The sequence below is a fragment of the Barbatula barbatula genome (genome assembly GCF_947034865.1).
Source record: "Barbatula barbatula genome assembly, chromosome: 22".
Taxonomy (NCBI): domain Eukaryota; kingdom Metazoa; phylum Chordata; class Actinopteri; order Cypriniformes; family Nemacheilidae; genus Barbatula; species Barbatula barbatula.
In genome coordinates, this window is record NC_136785.1 from 4,445,691 (window position 1) to 4,463,413 (window position 17,723).

At 39.5% G+C, this 17,723-nt stretch overlaps 1 protein-coding gene across 2 annotated transcripts; it reads left to right on the forward strand.

Annotated features, from left to right (window-relative positions):
- Positions 1-485: 485 nt before the first annotated feature.
- On the forward strand, positions 486-17,004 carry camkk2 (calcium/calmodulin-dependent protein kinase kinase 2). Of its 2 annotated transcripts, XM_079485718.1 has the most exons (17): positions 535-686; positions 5,346-5,976; positions 6,626-6,673; positions 7,241-7,294; positions 7,839-7,890; positions 8,015-8,148; positions 8,344-8,380; positions 8,507-8,528; positions 8,626-8,714; positions 9,581-9,780; positions 9,945-9,998; positions 10,214-10,287; positions 12,540-12,624; positions 12,726-12,857; positions 13,037-13,137; positions 13,394-13,444; positions 14,582-17,000. In XM_079485718.1, the coding sequence occupies exons 2-17, from the start codon at positions 5,389-5,391 to the stop codon at positions 14,652-14,654; spliced, it is 1,794 nt and encodes a 597-aa protein (XP_079341844.1). In that variant the 5' UTR covers positions 535-686; positions 5,346-5,388; the 3' UTR covers positions 14,655-17,000. The 2 variants fall into 2 exon arrangements, with proteins under 2 accessions (XP_079341845.1, XP_079341844.1); XM_079485719.1 differs by lacking the exon at positions 13,394-13,444 and having other exon boundaries at positions 486-686; positions 14,582-17,004.
- The last annotated feature ends 719 nt before the right edge of the window (positions 17,005-17,723 follow it).

Here is a 17,723-nt window from a genome sequence, read left to right on the forward strand (position 1 = left end):
AGCCAGTTAGCTTTTGTCTCAATATATTTTTTTAAGTAGGCTACTTGGTTTGCTCAATTTTATATTTTAACTATAAAAAGCACATATGATGATTCCGTTTATACAATGGTGAAAATAATTGGCTAAATAAATAGAAGTGCTAAAAACATGTTCGGTATTCGGCCAAGTGTAATTTTTATTAGTCTTTGGCCGAGAATTTTCATTTCGATGCTAAATGCTTTTAAAATGATTGTTGAGTGCCCAAAGAACAAGAGGTATTTGCATTATTAACATTAGCCAGTACAAAATGTGAATTTACACACATTTTAGGGTTTTAAAAGCATTACATGTTTTAAAAGCTCAAAGTCGTTTATAAAATGAAACCGTTGGTTTGCATGCAAATAGCCTACTTCTTTACATACATGGAATTTTACTGAGAATATAACTCCATCATATTTTATCCTTTATTTCAAATTATCCTATACGCCCTCTCACCGCACTGCCTTGTGGCGATCTTATCATCCTCCAGCACGAGACGCAGTTCCTATTCTGTCCGCGAGAGGACGCCCCACTTAACACTCGCACAACAGATCTACCTCCGTCTCCCGCTACATGCACATCATACCATATCATACAGCCGCTAACATTACTGCCCCAGAGCTAACAACATACCCTTCAACAGCAGCGGCATTTTACACACGGGACAGGTAAGGAGACAACCCATCGCTTAGTACCGCTATACCGCGACGTGCGTGAACGCGCTCGGTAACGATGATAACGACCTCGGCTGGATTTTCCTAACATCTGTTTTCGTAAGAGACGCGTTAGCCAGCTTTAGCAACATTACAACCAACCCTAAAATATTCTTCAAACGAATGTCAGATCTGCCATCTAGTATCAGTATTTATGTAGATACATATGTATTAAAATAGTCAAACGGGTCATAAAAGCATAGTTATTGGCAAACAAGGTGTCACAAGTTACTAAAGAATTCAGCGTCTTCAATTCATTTTTACCTTTTTTGACACCCTACAAGTAGGACATTTAAAGTCCCTGTCCGGTTGAAAAGGCGATAGAAACCATCCCAGAAAGTCTAGTGGATGTAATGGTTATAACGGGGTCAAACTAATGGCTTCTATAGTGGCTTTCTAATGCTAACCTGGTGGGAACCATCACATTGTACCAATTTATGGTTTTATTGGTTAACATCTAATGTTTTTTTTTGTAATGGAAATCATTTACATTTTATTGTTTGCTGATAGGAGGCTTGGTGTTTTAAAACCTAAATTGATGCCTACCTAGACAACATTTTTTCATTTTTTCAAAGGCATGCTGGGAATGTCCAAAAAAGCAGTCTAGGTAGGCAGCTTACTAGCCAGTATGTGTTGTAGTTTTAATTCATATATCTTTAATGAATGGAGATGCATGCATAATAGAGTAGCTTCAGATTTTTATTGTTATGGGTAAAGATCATAGAGGTAAATACAATGTCTGATAAACAGATGATATGCTTTGTCAGCTCACTTGTGTTTTTATGTTGCTTGGATGTTTGGGTCTGTAATAACTTGCCTTGTTTAAAGTGAGTGACAGGTCCATGTAAGGCTCTCCTTTGGGTATCATTTGAAGTCTTGCTATGGGATTGGGTGTTTATGCTATCAATAATATCATAATTTATGTTGTCAAAATGACATTCATTTTCATCTCATATGGAGTATACGTCAGTATTCGTCATTTGTGGCATTACTAGAGAAACTATATTTTTAACTTTCCCTTCAGATTGTATAGACAACTAATATTGTATACAGTAATGCACTTGGAACTTAAATAGCTTAAATAGCGTTTTTGTTCATGTATTTTAAAGGGATAGGTCACGTAAAAAGACTTTCTTTTTCTGTGAAATGCAAAAGATGTTTTAGAGAACAGCGATAACCAAACAACATTGGCGTCCATTGACTTCTAATATATAATATAAAACCACAAAGACCTTTCTCAAAAAATATTCTTCTTTGTTTCACAGACAAAAAAAAACACATACATCTTTTAAATGACATGAGCCCACAATTGTTATTTTTGGGTGAACTATCCTTGTAAATCATGTCAAATATATGAAAGTATTTTAAGGTCCATAGATTCTAATTGAAAATGCTTTTCTGATTTAAACCTCCATAGATTATTATTGTAAATGCATTTCTGATTTAAATCGTTAGGCCAGTGCACTCCGCACAAGTTATTTCCGTTTCCTTTTGTCGTGTTTATTTTTTGCCACAGATTAGTTGTTCGTATTATTCCTGTTAAAGCAAATGTTTCAACGAATACTGCACTCCAGATGGTCCCATATGGTCAATCCTCTGTGGACGCTGTTTCCTCCGGATGCCCTGTGCGTGGCTTCATAATAGAGGCAACCGATGTGAGTGTTAAACCCTACCCCGTGTGTTCGCTTCTAAGGGTGGATGGGTCTCTTCACAACATCCTGAGTTTTCTAATGAGAGGTCAGCTCAGGTAAGGGCTATGTGGAGTTGTTGTATCACAGCGATGGAAAAGTGAAGTACTGTTTGTATCAGTGGGGGTCCAAACTTCTTTTGCATGTGACTCCAAGCCTGCATGACAAATGATGCGTGTGTGTTTGGTAATTTGGACACCTGGAGGAGAAACACTAGGTTGGCAATCCATCAAGGATTGAAGTAGGTCAGCAAGGAGTGCAGAAAATGCTCCCAGACTAAAATAGCCCACCATTGCGGAGGTCAGGCCCACAACTTGCCCACATCGAATGTGAATTTCCTGTTTCTGAAAGAAGGATGTGATGCTTTCTGATTTTTATGTGTGCAGATGCTCAGATATAGATCCTACTGCATTGCGTGAGTTTTGGAAAGCTGCTTAAGGTTTGTGCTCAATAATGGCACCGCACCTTTCGGTGTTTTAGCACTTTGTCTTTTATGGTTATCCCAGCATCAGCCTGGCATCTCTGTGCTAAGCTGAGCTGTCTTTTTGTTGAGAAATGTGAGGACGGGAAGGCCACACCAGTGATCAGAATTTGTTCTTTAGTTTGGGAAGGCGACCACATTGAAAAAAAAGGTTTACCTTGAAAAGCTTTGATGTTATTAGCCTGTTCTGATAGGGTGAGTGTATGACCCAGGAAGATAACAGTTTGGGAAATGAATGCAGTAGGGGTGAAATATGAGGAACAGAAAAATATGTTTTAATTCCCATCATGTTCTTGAACGAAAGTACACCGTCCTCCAGCCGTGTGGGTGTTTTGACAGAGAAACGTACGGAGGCCAAAGCCCTGAGAAGATATTACAGCAAAAACATTGGTTGAGATTAGATTGCAGATAAAGCAAACAACAGTGAACTGAAGGGAAGGGAAAGCAGGCGTTAATTCTTGGTCATTGCGAGAGAAGAGAAATGAGGACGTGCGGTGGGGGCGGGCCAGCCCACACAAGTTCTCCATTCTGAACCCCTCAGAGTAATGAATGTTTTTCATTCATTGTACCTGCTTATATTTCTCTCTTTCTGTGAGACCCACACCTCTCCCACACACACACACACACACACACACACAGTTTTCGATGTTCAGAGAATCTGCTTGTGATCTGCCAAAAACACTACAGCTCTTTGCATCTAAATCAAGGCCATGGAGGCTTAGAGTAGCAATCGTCCAGAGCAGACGTTGCTTGAATAATGCTCAGAACGTCTTATTCATAAGCTTATTAGCTGTATTCTGGTGTTTCATTTCATATAGGTAAGTTGTTTCATAATAATGTCTTAACAAAGAACACAAACTGCAGTTCTTTGCTGTAAGTAAATGTAGGACAAATGATTTTGAAGAATTGGGAATTTGTTTCTAATGTAGAGTTTGTCCTAGAAGCGGAGGTCACATGCTCATATCAAGACATTTTTTCAGGACAAATTGTAACAAAATCTTTCATTATTAATCTTTGTAGGGCTGTCAAACGATCAATCGCGTTTAGTTGCATCCATTATGTATTTACATAATATATGCGTGTGTACTGTGCATGCATATTAATTTATATTTTTAAACACACACACATTCATATATAAATATTTAGGAAATATTAACATCTATTCTATTAGGGCTGTTAACGTTAACGCGTTAACGAACGCTATTCAATATTTAACGCAGAATCCATTTATGTTGTCATTCTTCGTCTAGCATTATATTGCATAATCACGCTCTTATTCATGTAAAGGCCTTTAAACCATGGAAACAGTTGCTTTGAGGCGTTTAGTATAGATAGACAGCGCATATTTGCCGTCTCCCCGCCCTGTTAGGTGATGTTATAGGAAATAATTATTTCCAACAGACTGGAAATATACCATCCTCAGGATTCCCTTACTCACATGAAAACTATTTAGTTTCCTTAAAAGAAACAATCTTTGGGTTGCATCCTTATAGATGTAATCTGTGTGCTCATAATCCCCATATATTTGAAGAGCTTTACAAACTCAACATGTTGGCTCTCAATTATGACCGCCTGATTGTTGCCCTTCCCTAGTGCTGACGAGTTCCTTGGTTTATAAAACATTTAGGAGAGCGCTTTCCTTGCACCATGCCATTGTCGAGGTCTATATGCTAGAAATAAGCTCTCTCTAAATGCTTCTTTCCTCTGACCATAAAACCAACGATAGCCATGTCATCTGCATAATTGAGTAGGGTAACATTACTTTCGCGAATCTGCATTTCATTTATATACATAGAAAATAATGCAGGAGACAACACACAGCCTTGGGGCACTCCAGTGTTCAAAATAACCTCTCCTGATTCGTTACCCTGAACTGAGACTCTTTAAGGATGGTCTTAAAAATCCTTAATCCGTAACCGAAGGTGCCCATTGGTATCAAGCTATAATAATCGATCTAATAAAATGTCAACCCTGACCGTATTAAAAGCTGAACTAAAATCAATTAATAGAATTCTGGCAAAAGTACCAGGGAGCTGAATATGTTTTTCTAATCCTATGAAGCAGAGTTAAAATTCCATCCTCGGTGCTTTTCTGTGTTTTATATGCAAACTGCAATGGGTTTGGCTCTCTATCGCAATCTCTGTTTGAAACAAAATTGCAGGGTACTTACATCAAACTTACATTTCCTGTAGAATCTGAACTGACATAAAATTATAAGTCATTATGAATTGTTTATTTATATAAATGTATCGCTTACAATTGCGAATTGGGGTAAGGAAACAATTTTGAAAACTAATCTTTTGTATACTTGCTTAATATATATATTTTTAATTAGAGTTTTGTTTACTTTGATTTCTTTAAAATCCTCAAGTCTGGAATGTCAGTTTGTTGATATTTTGCACATGTTGTTCAACACCTAACTCGTTCATCTGTTTTTCTTTAAAGGCGTTGATGGAGGGGCTACTGGGAGGTGTTTGGGAAGGACACTATGTTTCCCTGTGTCTCCTCCTGGTCATCTTCTGATCCCCCCGCTGCTCTCAGCCATGCTCTACCCGTTCCCTCGGTACAGCCACCCAATCAGCCACTGCCCGACCTGCTGCGGAGCTGTGCCGTTTTCCCTTCCCCAGCCAAGCATCTGAGCCCCTGCAACTTCGAGATGGAATCCATGATCGTGGTGACGGAATATGAGCCCAGTGGCAGCTCTGGGCAGGAGGGCGTAGAGGAGGAGGAAGTAGAGGACATGGATAGTTCGGAAACACCTGAACAGACATCGTCAGTTCCGGTTCCACTATTCCGCGTAGTCTCCTGCGATCTTCTATCCCACATGGTTGGCCGTCCGGTAGCACTTTTCCCAGAACCGCAGGAGCACAGAGGAAGACTCAGCCTTTCCGACCGGAAGCTCTCGCTGCAGGAACGCTCACAGACGCTGTCGTCGCCCTGTGGTTCGCCTGGGCTCAACGGACGTTATATCTACCCGTCACTGCCCTATTCGCCGATCACCTCTCCGCACTCATCTCCACGCCTCCCTCGAAGACCGACTGTGGAGTCTCATCGTGTCTCCATCACAGACCTGCAGGTAGGGTGCCAGAGTCAGCTGACGTCGGTTTAGTGTTCTTTGAAGTCTAGGCGAACTCCCTGTTTAGAGCAAAAATGAAAGTGAGAAATCATCTCAGAAAATCGAACGGCAGCTGTTTTTAAAATCTCATTTGTCTGAACGACACCATTGTTCCCAGTGTGCCTAACAATTATGTCATATTATATAATTGTGCCATAATTGACTCAAAAATAATCTCAAGCTGTGACCTGAGATAATGAAGAGAAGTGCGTGAGAATAGTTCAGAAAACCCTTTTGAGAAATACCTTTATTTTTCTTCATTCTTTATTCTTTGCAAGACTGCACAGTCAAGGTTGACAGGGTTTGTAAGGTAAGGTGACAGACAGGAACAATTTCATTCCCTTAATAGCGCTTGTCAAGAGCGTTCCCCTAGATGCTTCTGCTCTCTTTCACTAGTCCCAATGCGAAATCAGAACGAATCGTCTCACTTAGCTTAATCTCATGAAATATTCCCTGTAGTATTTTTGTGCTTTTGATTTTATACACATGTTGGAATCATTCCTCATAAAAGATCTAGTTTGCATTGGCTGTGTTCTTTCATCACACAGTAATAAGTTAGCCCAATATCTGAATGTCTTTGCTTGATGTTGTTTTCATCTTTTATTTTAAGGATTGCGTACAGCTCAACCAGTACAAGCTGAAAGATGAGATCGGAAAGGTGTGTTAATTATTTATTTATTATTAACACCAATCATTTCCCCCTGACAGCGCATACAAGGATTTACTGTGACCTTTTGGGCATTGTACCTTGGTAGTGCTATTATATTCTTTGAAGTGCCTTCAGTCTGAATAAGTGAATCATTTTCAGATTTTTAAAGATATTGCAGTATTGTGTTTTCACTGTTGATGTACCACTAAGCTTCATCTCGCTTCGAGGGCAGGGAGAGCTGTCAGCTTGGGAGATTCCTGCTCTCCTCTCATCTCTGTGTCTAAGGGTTGGATTCCCTGCTGGAATGGCAATCTGCTCTCCCAGCTGGGACCTTTTTGTGTGATAGTTGTGTTAGTTTGAGACGAAGAGAGAACTGAGCTAGAAGTACGCCTGTCTTTGGAGCTTAGACCGGCTGTTGCCCACTGGCCTGCTTTGATTTACATGTCCTCTAGATAATCGAACAACACAAATGCATGCCCACTTTAGGCTCCTGTATCCCGTCGTCTTTGCATGTATCTTAGTGTGTTTGCATTTCTATTTACATCTCGTCTTACACACCTTGTTTTCCTGATGAAGGGCTCCTATGGAGTTGTCAAGCTGGCGTATAATGAGGATGACAATACCTACTATGTAAGTGATGCAACATGATGTCATAATCTCTCTCTCTCTCACACGCACACACACCTCAGGCACAAAACAGGTAGTCGAATTTTATTGTAAATAATGCCATCACCCTCCAATCCTGTCATCATTTACTCACCCTCGAGTTGTTCCAAATCTGTATAAATGTCTTTGTTCTGATGAACACAGAGAAAGATATTTGGTAGAATGCTTGTAACCAAACAGTTCTTGGCCACCATTGACTACCATGGTAGGAAAAATGACAATGGTAGTCAATAGTTGCTGTCCTACATTCTTCCAAATATCTTTCTCTGTGTTCATCAGAACAAAGACATTTCTACAGATTTGGAACAACTTGAGGGCGAGTAGATGATGAAAGAATGTTCATTTTTGGGTGAACTGTTCCTTTAACAATTATGTTTTTTCCTTGATATGTTTTTGCGTATGATCCCAGTTTTTCTGGTACAATTGCAGAATGTTGCATATGTCACCCAGCCGCAGAAATGATACTGGCTATCTGCTTTCACTCCTTCATTCTCACTGTTCTCCACAGGCCATGAAAGTGCTGTCCAAGAAACGGCTGATGAGACAGGCCGGGTTCCCGCGTAAGTGTCCGCTTTATAGCAGATGGAACGCTCAGCGGGGTTTGTGATACAGTGTCTGTGTGTGTGATCACACAGCTATCAAATACTTCAAGATTACACATGATTTCTGTGTCGGTTTATACAGGCAGACCACCTCCTCGCGGAGCAAAATTGGCCCCTGAGGGTCCACCTCAGCCCAAAGGGCCTTTGGAGCGTGTTTACCAGGAAATTGCTATCCTCAAGAAACTCGATCATCCTAATGTGGTCAAGCTTGTGGAGGTAGGTGTATCACCTATATGCATCTAAAAGGCGGCACTATTATGACCTCTCCTGTGTATGTCTCTAAAAAGTAAGACATTTTAACTTGATTTTATCTTGACTTTTAAGTGTTTTAAATTACTTCCTTAGTCAAAGAAGAATTGAAATATTAGATTTCTAATGGTGAATTGTGTTATTTCTGGAAACATTTTCTAGGTTCTGGATGATCCAGGCGAGGACCATCTGTACATGGGTAAGTCTGGCCAGATACTTGTTCTCTTGGCAGGTATTCTAAATGCACGATTTGTTCTTTTTAATGCTAAATGTGAAATCGGGTGGTAACTCACAATACTCCTCTGTTTCTTGTTTGCTTCCCCAGTATTCGAGCTTGTAAAGCGAGGGTGAGTACGCGTGTTATTTCTGTTTGTAGTGCCGCCCCATGCTGTGCTAGTGTCACTCTGCTAGGGAAGCTGTGTCTCATTCCCCATGTGTTTGCAGAGCGGTGATGGAGGTTCCTACTGATAAGCCCCTGGATGAGGACCAAGCACGCTTCTATTTCCAGGATCTGCTGCGAGGAATTGAATACCGTGAGTGGGAAAATTTAGCCGACGCTTTGCGGCGCGATCGATATTTGTGATTGATGTTTAAAGACAAAATGTGCTTTTACATCTATAGATAAAAGGATGCTGTATCTTCTTGATGGCATGGTGCCAGTTAGTCTTGCATAGCTTCACTTTTGACTATTAGCATGAGTGAAAAGCAAACAGATTTTGGGTTATGGTTTTTCTGGTTCTAAAAGAACACCACTTTGACCTTCAGAAGTGGCTAAAGGGACAGTTCACCCACAAATAAAAATCCTGTCATCATTTACTCACCGTCAAGTTTTTCCAAATCTGTATACATTTATTTGTTCTGATGAACACAAAGAAAGATATTTGGAAGAATGTTAGCAACTGACACTTCTTGGTCACCATTGACTACCATAGTAGAAAAAAACAAAGGTAGTCAAAAGTGCCCGAGAACGGTTTGCTTTACTGAATTCTTCAAAATATCTTCTTTTCTGGTTAACAGAACAAAGTCATTTTTCCTACTATAGAAGTCAATGGTGGCCAAGAACTGTTCGGTTACAAGCATTTTTCCAAATATCTTTCTTTGTGTTCAACGGAACTCGAGGGGGAGTTAATGATGACAGAATTTCATTTTGTGGTTGAACTGTCCCTTTAACCATGTCTGAAGGTCATAGATTTTGTATTAGAAACAAAGTAGTGTTCTTTTATAACATGTAAAACCAGTCATAACCAAAAATCTGCTTGCTACTACTCATTTTTGGGTAAACTGTCCCTTTAAAGCCAGCCAATCAGATTAAAGTTTAAAGTGAGTTCTTGCTTTGTGTGTAGTTCATTGAACAGTAATCCGTATGTATTGAATAACAGCAGCTTTTCTACCTCAACAGTACATTATCAGAAAATAATTCATCGGGACATCAAGCCTTCCAACCTGCTCGTGGGTGAAGATGGTCACATTAAGATCGCTGACTTTGGGGTCAGTAACCAATTTGAAGGAGCTGATGCCCTCTTGACCAGCACAGTTGGGACGCCGGCATTCCTCGCCCCCGAAACACTCTCAGAGACCCGCAAGAACTTCTCTGGAAAGGTCAAAAGCTTTTTACCAAACCTGTGAAAGTTAAAAATAAAGCTTAGTTATATTCTGAAATAGAAGTATCTTTGTTTGAACCTTGAAAAAATTTATGATTTGAACACAGATACTTTACATTTGTGTGGTATTTGTTTAAAATATTGAATTTCTATGCATTATAGGCTCTGGATGTATGGGCAATGGGAGTCACCTTATATTGTTTCATCTTTGGAGTGGTATGTGTATGTTTTTGACTTTGATATTTTTGTTGAAATACTGTAACGCATTAGTTTTAATTCTCTAAAACCAGCACTCAATAAAATTACATTTTCATTTAGCAGACGCTTTTATCCAAAGCGACTTACAGAGAGTTCAGGGAGCAATAAAGTGAAATTTTTGTTCAGATTGAGATTCAACTCTTTTTGACACCCTCTCTGTCATTTTGTCACAGTGTCCATTTATGGATGAGCGTATTTTAAGCCTTCATCAGAAGATCAAGACTCAGCCGGTTGAATTTCCAGAAAAGTGAGTATTTCCCATGACCTCCCAAGATCTTCCTCACCCTAACGTTGGCTCTCCTCACCCTAACGTTGGCTCCCTATACCTACAAATCTTCTGAAAGAGATGCTCCCAGAAATTATAGATCCTCTACTTAGCATTATTAACTCATCTCTGACATTAGGACATGTGCCTAAAGCATATAAGGTGGCTGTTATAAGGCCCCTTGTCAAAAAACCCCATCTGGACCCTGGAGAACTAGTTAACTACAGACCTATTTCGAATCTACCTTTCTTATCTAAAGTTCTGGAAAAAGTAGTCTCAATTCAAATATGCTCCTTCCTCCAAAGGAATGAGATTAATGAAGATTTCCAGTCTGGATTTAGAGCACATCACAGTACAGAGACTGCTCTGATTAGAGTTACAAATGATCTGCTTATGGCGTCTGACAGAGGTTGTATCTCCTTATTGGTGCTGCTAGATCTTAGTGCTGCATTCGACACCATTGACCACAGCATGCTCCTACATAGACTTGAAAATGATGTCGGTATTAAGGAAATAGCTTTGAAATGGCTTATGCGACCGTTTCCAATATGTAAAAATAAACAATGAGGTATCACGCAAATCGCAAGTCCAGTACGGTGTACCACAGGGCTCAGTACTAGGGCCTATGCTCTTCGCATTATACATGTTACCCCTAGGAGATATAATAAAGCGACACGGAATAAGCTTTCACTGCTATGCTGATGATACGCAACTTTATATTTCCTCGAAGCCTCACGAAACACAGCAATTCCATCGAATAGTGGAATGCATAGTCGATATAAAAAAGTGGATGAGTAGCAATTTTTTATTACTGAACTCGGACAAAACTGAGGTGTTACTTATCGGACCGAAAACCGCCCTACGTAACAACCAAGAATACTGCTTAACTATTGATGGATGTTCCATAAAACCCTCACCTTCAGCTAAGAATCTTGGCTTTATATTCGATAGTACTCTGTCATTTGAGAACCAGGTCGCCAACACCTGTAAGATTGCGTTTTTCCATCTTAAAAATATATCTCAATTACGTCATATGCTGTCATCATCAGATGCGGAGAAGCTTATACATGCCTTTATGACATCAAGACTAGATTACTGTAATGCACTATTAGGTGGTTGCCCTGCAGGCCTATTACAAAAACTCCAACTGGTCCAAAATGCGGCAGCTCGAGTTCTTACACGTACAAAAAAGTATGAGCATATTAGCCCGGTTCTGTCAACCTTGCACTGGTTACCTATAAAGCATCGCATAAATTTTAAAATCTTGCTTATTACCTATAAAGCCTTGCATGGTTTAGCTCCTCACTACTTGAGAGAACTTCTAACGTATTATAGTCCATCACGTGCACTACGCTCTCAGGCGTCAGGTCAGTTGGTAATACCTAGAATTTCAAAATCAAGTGCAGGCGGCAGATCCTTTTCTTATCTAGCGCCTAAACTTTGGAACAGTCTTCCCTGCAATATCCGGGAGGCGGACACACTCTGTCAGTTTAAATCTAGACTAAAGACGCATCTTTTTAATCTTGCATACACTACATTATCATAATATATGTATTTCAAAGATCTAGGCTGCACTAGTTAGATCAACCGGAACCAGGGACACTTCCAATAACAACAGATGCATTTGTTGCATCAAAGAGTGCAGAACAGTCCTCTACTCTCAGCCAGTCTTGTCTCATTGTTCCAAGGTTACAAGAGCGGAGCGGGCAGGGCGCAATCCATTCCTAGACCTGACAAATGCTGGACGAAGGAAGTGACGTCCCTACAAAACTTCAGCCACTATTAGATTATTAATGATAATTTTAAATCTAATTTTTTTTTATTTTGCCTTGTTGTGCAAGCACTGTCGAGCTTGTGCAGAGGCAGCTGTTTTTGCCAGAGGGGAACTGGAATCCCCTGGTTAGGCCTGGTTTCCCTCCGAGGTTTTTTTTCTCCTCCAATGGAGTTTTGGGTTCCTCGCCACTGTTTGCCTACTGTTTTGCACTGTTTTGCCTGGCCGGGGGGGCTGCTAGAATTTGGTAGTCTTATTTAATTAACACTGCATATAGGAATTTATTGTGTGTCTGATATTTGACCTGTGTTTTGAATTCCATAACCTCTTATGTTTTACTTATAGTCATTTTTTTTCTTGTACAGCTGCTTTGTAACAATGAAAATTGTAAAAAGCGCTATATAAATAAAGCTGACTTGACTTGACTCTTCCGGTGCCGACCGTGTTTTTCTCCTTATTACAGTGACATGTCAGATGACTTGAAGGAGCTCCTCCTCAAAATGTTGGATAAGAACCCTGAAAGCAGAATAACGGTGCCACAAATCAAGGTTACAAATCATCAAGTCCAATGTTTTTTAAAGATGATTTCAAAGCCTAGATAGAGCTTATTTTCAATATCAAAGCAGTAATAATTCTGTTGTTGTTGTAGGTGCACCCGTGGGTGACGCGGCACGGTGCTGAGCCGCTCCCCCCGGAGGATGACAACTGCTGCAGCCTGATAGAAGTGACCGAGGAGGAAGTGGAGAACTCGGTGAAGCACATCCCCAGCCTGGCCACCGTGGTGAGTATGCCGGCCCTCAGGGGCCTATTACACTAAATTAGTTTTTATGAATGTGTAATTTATGCCACACTAATAACCTTATAAAATGATTAAACCAAATAATGACTCGCATGGATTATAAACTGTGTTAGTTGTGTGTGTAGCAGTTGCTTACATTTTATCTGTGTGGTCTTCTGCAGATCTTGGTAAGGACTATGCTGCGCAAGCGTTCTTTTGGGAACCCGTTTGATTGGGGCCGTAGGGAAGACAGGAGTCCCGCTGCACCAGGACACATGCTATTGTAAGTGTTTCTCATGAAAGCTTAACGGGTCATACAGGTTTAAAATATCAAGAGGGTGAATAAACGGTGAAAGAATTTGGGGGGAACTGTCCATTTTTATATCGACAAAGTTACACTTTATCCCAGAAATTCCCTTTCAGGTTGTTGTAATGTCTAGAAAGCCCTCATGTTTTAAGATAATTGTTAGCCTTATTTTTTGTTTTGAAGCGCTTCGATCTAAGAATTCTCATGTATTCGCATCTCTCCTGCTCTATAGAAAAGGGAGAGCAGGGAGTTTGAAATATTGCTGCAATCTCAGTACCCAAAGGTAAAGCTCTGCTGGCCTGTTAGTGCTTCACCCGTTCACACTCCTCCATCCGTATTATATGTAGGAGAATTTGGTCATGCCTATTTTGAATGGTTTGCACTTAAAATGAATGTTTTTTATTTTGCATGTTATTATTTTAACAGATTCAGCACCAGAGGTGTTCACGTCCAGAGGTTGCACTACAATAGACTTATCGGTCATTCTGACACTCTTTTCATTTTTGTCTGTTGTGAATTTGATTGTTACCCCAAAAATAAATACAATTGAGGATCTTAAAAAACAGGCTCATATATAAGTTACTGGAATAAGAGAAATGACAAGATGATGCAATGATTTATTTCAGTAACCTAAACATGATCTCAAAAGTGTATATAATTTGATCTATAAACTTCAGATCTGAATGTCATGTCTGGCTCTTGATATTTTTACATTTTTAATGAGCTATTTTAATCTCACCAGATGCTGTTTGCGGGTTTCGTGTCTTTTCTTTTTATTTCGCTAAACTAGACAACAGATGGTTGTTGTATTTCATGAACATAATGTCATGGAATGCTCCACTCTGACAAACTTCTCCAACTCCTTATCTTCTCTGAGTGATTTAAAAAATGTTTTCTCTCCTTTTTCTCATTTCTAACACCTATTGGATTCCTTCACTGTGATGATGTTTTATTTTTGTGTGTCAGAATGACCGAAAGCATGACACAAACTAAGCACAACATCTACTCGTGTGTCCTATAAATTTACGGCCATTTCAGGATGGGTTGTCCAGGTCTTGCATGTCATAATATCAGCAATTTCCTCTTAATGCTAATGAGTAGGAGCATCCCGATTGGCTGACCCGTCGTTTGCCTGACCATTTCTGCGAGGACTTCCACACAAGCGAATTAGTTCGCCGGATACGTTTGCATGCTGAACTGCAGTTTCTATCCCCCTCACAAAGACATGGTACTGTAGATACGAGCATACGACTGATTCAATGCCATGTCAGACCCCACACCCCCACCCCGCTCTGACTTCATTTTCCCAGCTGCCTAACAGTACGAGCCCAACTTAACAACAGTCTGCATTGCTGTAGACTGGTTGACATGCTTGAAATGTGCAGTTATTTTAAAACACCACATTTTGTCTGTTTCCTAGGAAACAAGAGAGCGAGGAAGGCATGCGGAGCATGGACCTGCCCTTCGTAGGCGAGGATGAAGTTCTTTCCTGATACTTGTGGGTGTTTCACTCGCAACGCAGCGAGGGGCCAGTTATGGCATCCGGAAGGATAGGAACTCGGGGCATGGACGGAAATGAAACGGCCCTGTTTTCCCCTGGGTTGTTGATGTGGAGGGTGCCCACCCACTCCATGCACACATTTGTACAGTCCTCCGCAGCATGCACTGTATCTGTCCGCCCAGGTCTCTGCTCTGTCTCTCAGGACCTGTTTTTCTCTGTGTGTGAGCGTTTGCGTGTTTTTACACTCCTCTCCGGTTAGGAGACTCTGCTAAACTCCTCTACTTCAACTAGGGGCCGCCACTGCATGGGCAGAAGGTGAAACGGACTGTAATGTCTGTTGTATAAATTCTAAGAATTTCTTAGAATTTAGGAACTGTACAGTTTCTTAGGTTTGTCCACATGCAGCTTGACTGCAGACTTCAGGTAAACGTAATGAATTGAAAAATGATTAAATAGCTGACCATCTGCAATGATTTTCGGTTTCACAATCCTACTAAAGCTTCCCAAACTTTGTATGAATTATTACATTTATTAAATAAGTGTATTTAAATGATTTCAAATTGATAAGGAGATGAATCATGGTGAAGACTGAAAATACAGATGTGTGGATCTTACATCGCAGAGCTTTTTGTTATAATGTCTGTGTTGTAGATAGTGGGTAGGACCAAACCTTGAAACTATCTATTTCTTTATTTTTAATACAGCAAAGCCCAAATCTAAGAGATGAGGGAATTACGGTCATAGCATGTTTTTCATATTTTTAACATGTAGGTTAATTGCTTAGGGCACAAATAACCTTTAGAAAATGCCAAAAATGGGCATTGCATCGATTGTTCTCCATGTGTATAACCTGACCCTCTTAATCATGAAGGCAACAGTCACTGTATTTTCACTTCACGTGTAGATTTACCAATATGTAGTGGTGCATTTCAAATGTTGTCATTAACAGAGTGGATTGTTAACATTTCTATATCAGACACATACGCTAAGGTTCTTGATGAATTTCAATAATTTTGTGCAATCTATGCATGACTTTTCACTTAAGGAATCAATGTTCCTCAGTCGGTCTGTTTGGACACAAATGTATGCCTTACATTTTCATACTCATAAGTGTAGCATAAGTCATGTGTAGTGTTTTGGTACAATAGATTTGTAGATAAAGTAGAATCGGAGATGAAATGTTCTAAACTTGTTTAAGCTCGATTCTCAGTTCTAGTCCAAAGCCCTGTTGAGATTTTCTCAATGTGCACTATGGTCATGTATCTGTTGTGTTTTTTAATCTACGATTGTTGGTTTGACATTTAGCCATTGTTGTCCGAGTGATGGTGCTTCTGGACACTTATGAAATTGAAATCATGATTCATGCTTCCATGTATCAAGAGAGTTTCTGCACAAATAGATTGAATGTATGTTGTTGTTTCATTGTGTAGCTAGTCAACTCTATATGTTTGTTTTGATCCACTTTTTTGCTTTACTGCATGTGAAAATGCTGTATTTGATAGTGTTTCCTTTGTTTGTAAGCTTTTATTTACTTTGAAATTTAAATTTTTGTGTAGATACTATTACTATGCCTAACAAATCTAAGTATATGGTGCAGTTTTGGGCTGTCAGTCGGTTGGTCTTGTGTTTGTTATATTGGATGTCTCATATTTAAAATTGGAGGAAACCTGTATTATTGACATTAATGTGCATGTGCACTGATGAACAGATGATGGTTATACAAGTCCAGTATATTGGACATTTTTCCTTATTTTGAAAACCTTTAAATAATATATTCAGGACCTGAGCACCGTACTAAAGATTATATTAAAAAAATATTGGAGAGGAATATAGATATGGAGATTTATCTTTGCATATTAGAATAGTCTAATTGAAGGATTCAATGTGACGCATGCTTATTGAAAACTTTAAATGAAGGATGAGGCCTTCATAACCATTTTTCTTTTGTTTCAAATGAGGCGTGGATTTTCTGTTTTCTGTCTAAAACCACTTTCTCAAAGACTGAACTTGCACACGTTGCGTTGAATAGATAGACTGTAAAGGTTTATATTGAATGCTGTACTGTATATTTATAATCTCTAAATATCTTCACGGTTTCTGCCCAGTTTTTCTCAAAGGGCTCGATTAATGTTTGCACCCATGTCACACATTAGATGGCATTTTAAGAGGGCTGTTTACACGGATGTTACATAGCTGCATGCCATCACTATCACCTGATTTCACACAGCATGTTTGTTTTTAAGCATGTTTGAACTCTTTCCAACATCTGCTGATCTCACTGCTGAACACACTATATATTGTATCCAGTTAATTATTTGAATAAATTAAAGTTGCCTTTACTTATTTGTGTGTAATCTATTAACATTATGGTTATTTATTGTGTCTCAAGTCTATTTGTTTTGGGGGTTTTCTTTGCTTTTCACGATAGATAGGGACTCATTTGGGATGTTATTTCCATTCAAAGAACATGAATGGGACTGAGGTTGCAGCTAACAACATTGTGCCCAAAGATCCCTTTTTATGTTCCCCATATATAATAAGGCCTACATGAGGGTAAGTAAATGATTATAGAATTTTCACTTAACCTTTATAAAATGTTAAATGTTCCCCACCATTTCATTTGTTCACCACAAGAGGGTGTCAGATCACCGTATTCGCGTGTGTCCTGGAAGTGTGTACACTTTGTAAAACATACACGAAGGGTATATTTTAAACCTTGAGATTATGAGACATCTATAAATTATATTATGTAACGTGATTGTTTGTGACACTAAAGATAAAATCCTCAAACACCCCTCTCTTGGTATCGGGGTCCTTTACGGTAAACTTCATTTTCTATTTCTTTAAGTATCATCCGATTTCGAAAGATCGTGGAGGGCAAATATATAGGATATTTAGAGAAACAATATTTATATTTTATATAAACAATATAATTTACATCATTCCTTATCTTTCGACGTTTTGCAAGAGATCAAGGAGGACATCAAACGCGCAAAATCTGTTTCGCGCGTGGGTGGCGCTTCAAGTTCGCAGGCTGTGTCTATTGGTTTGTGAGGTGTGT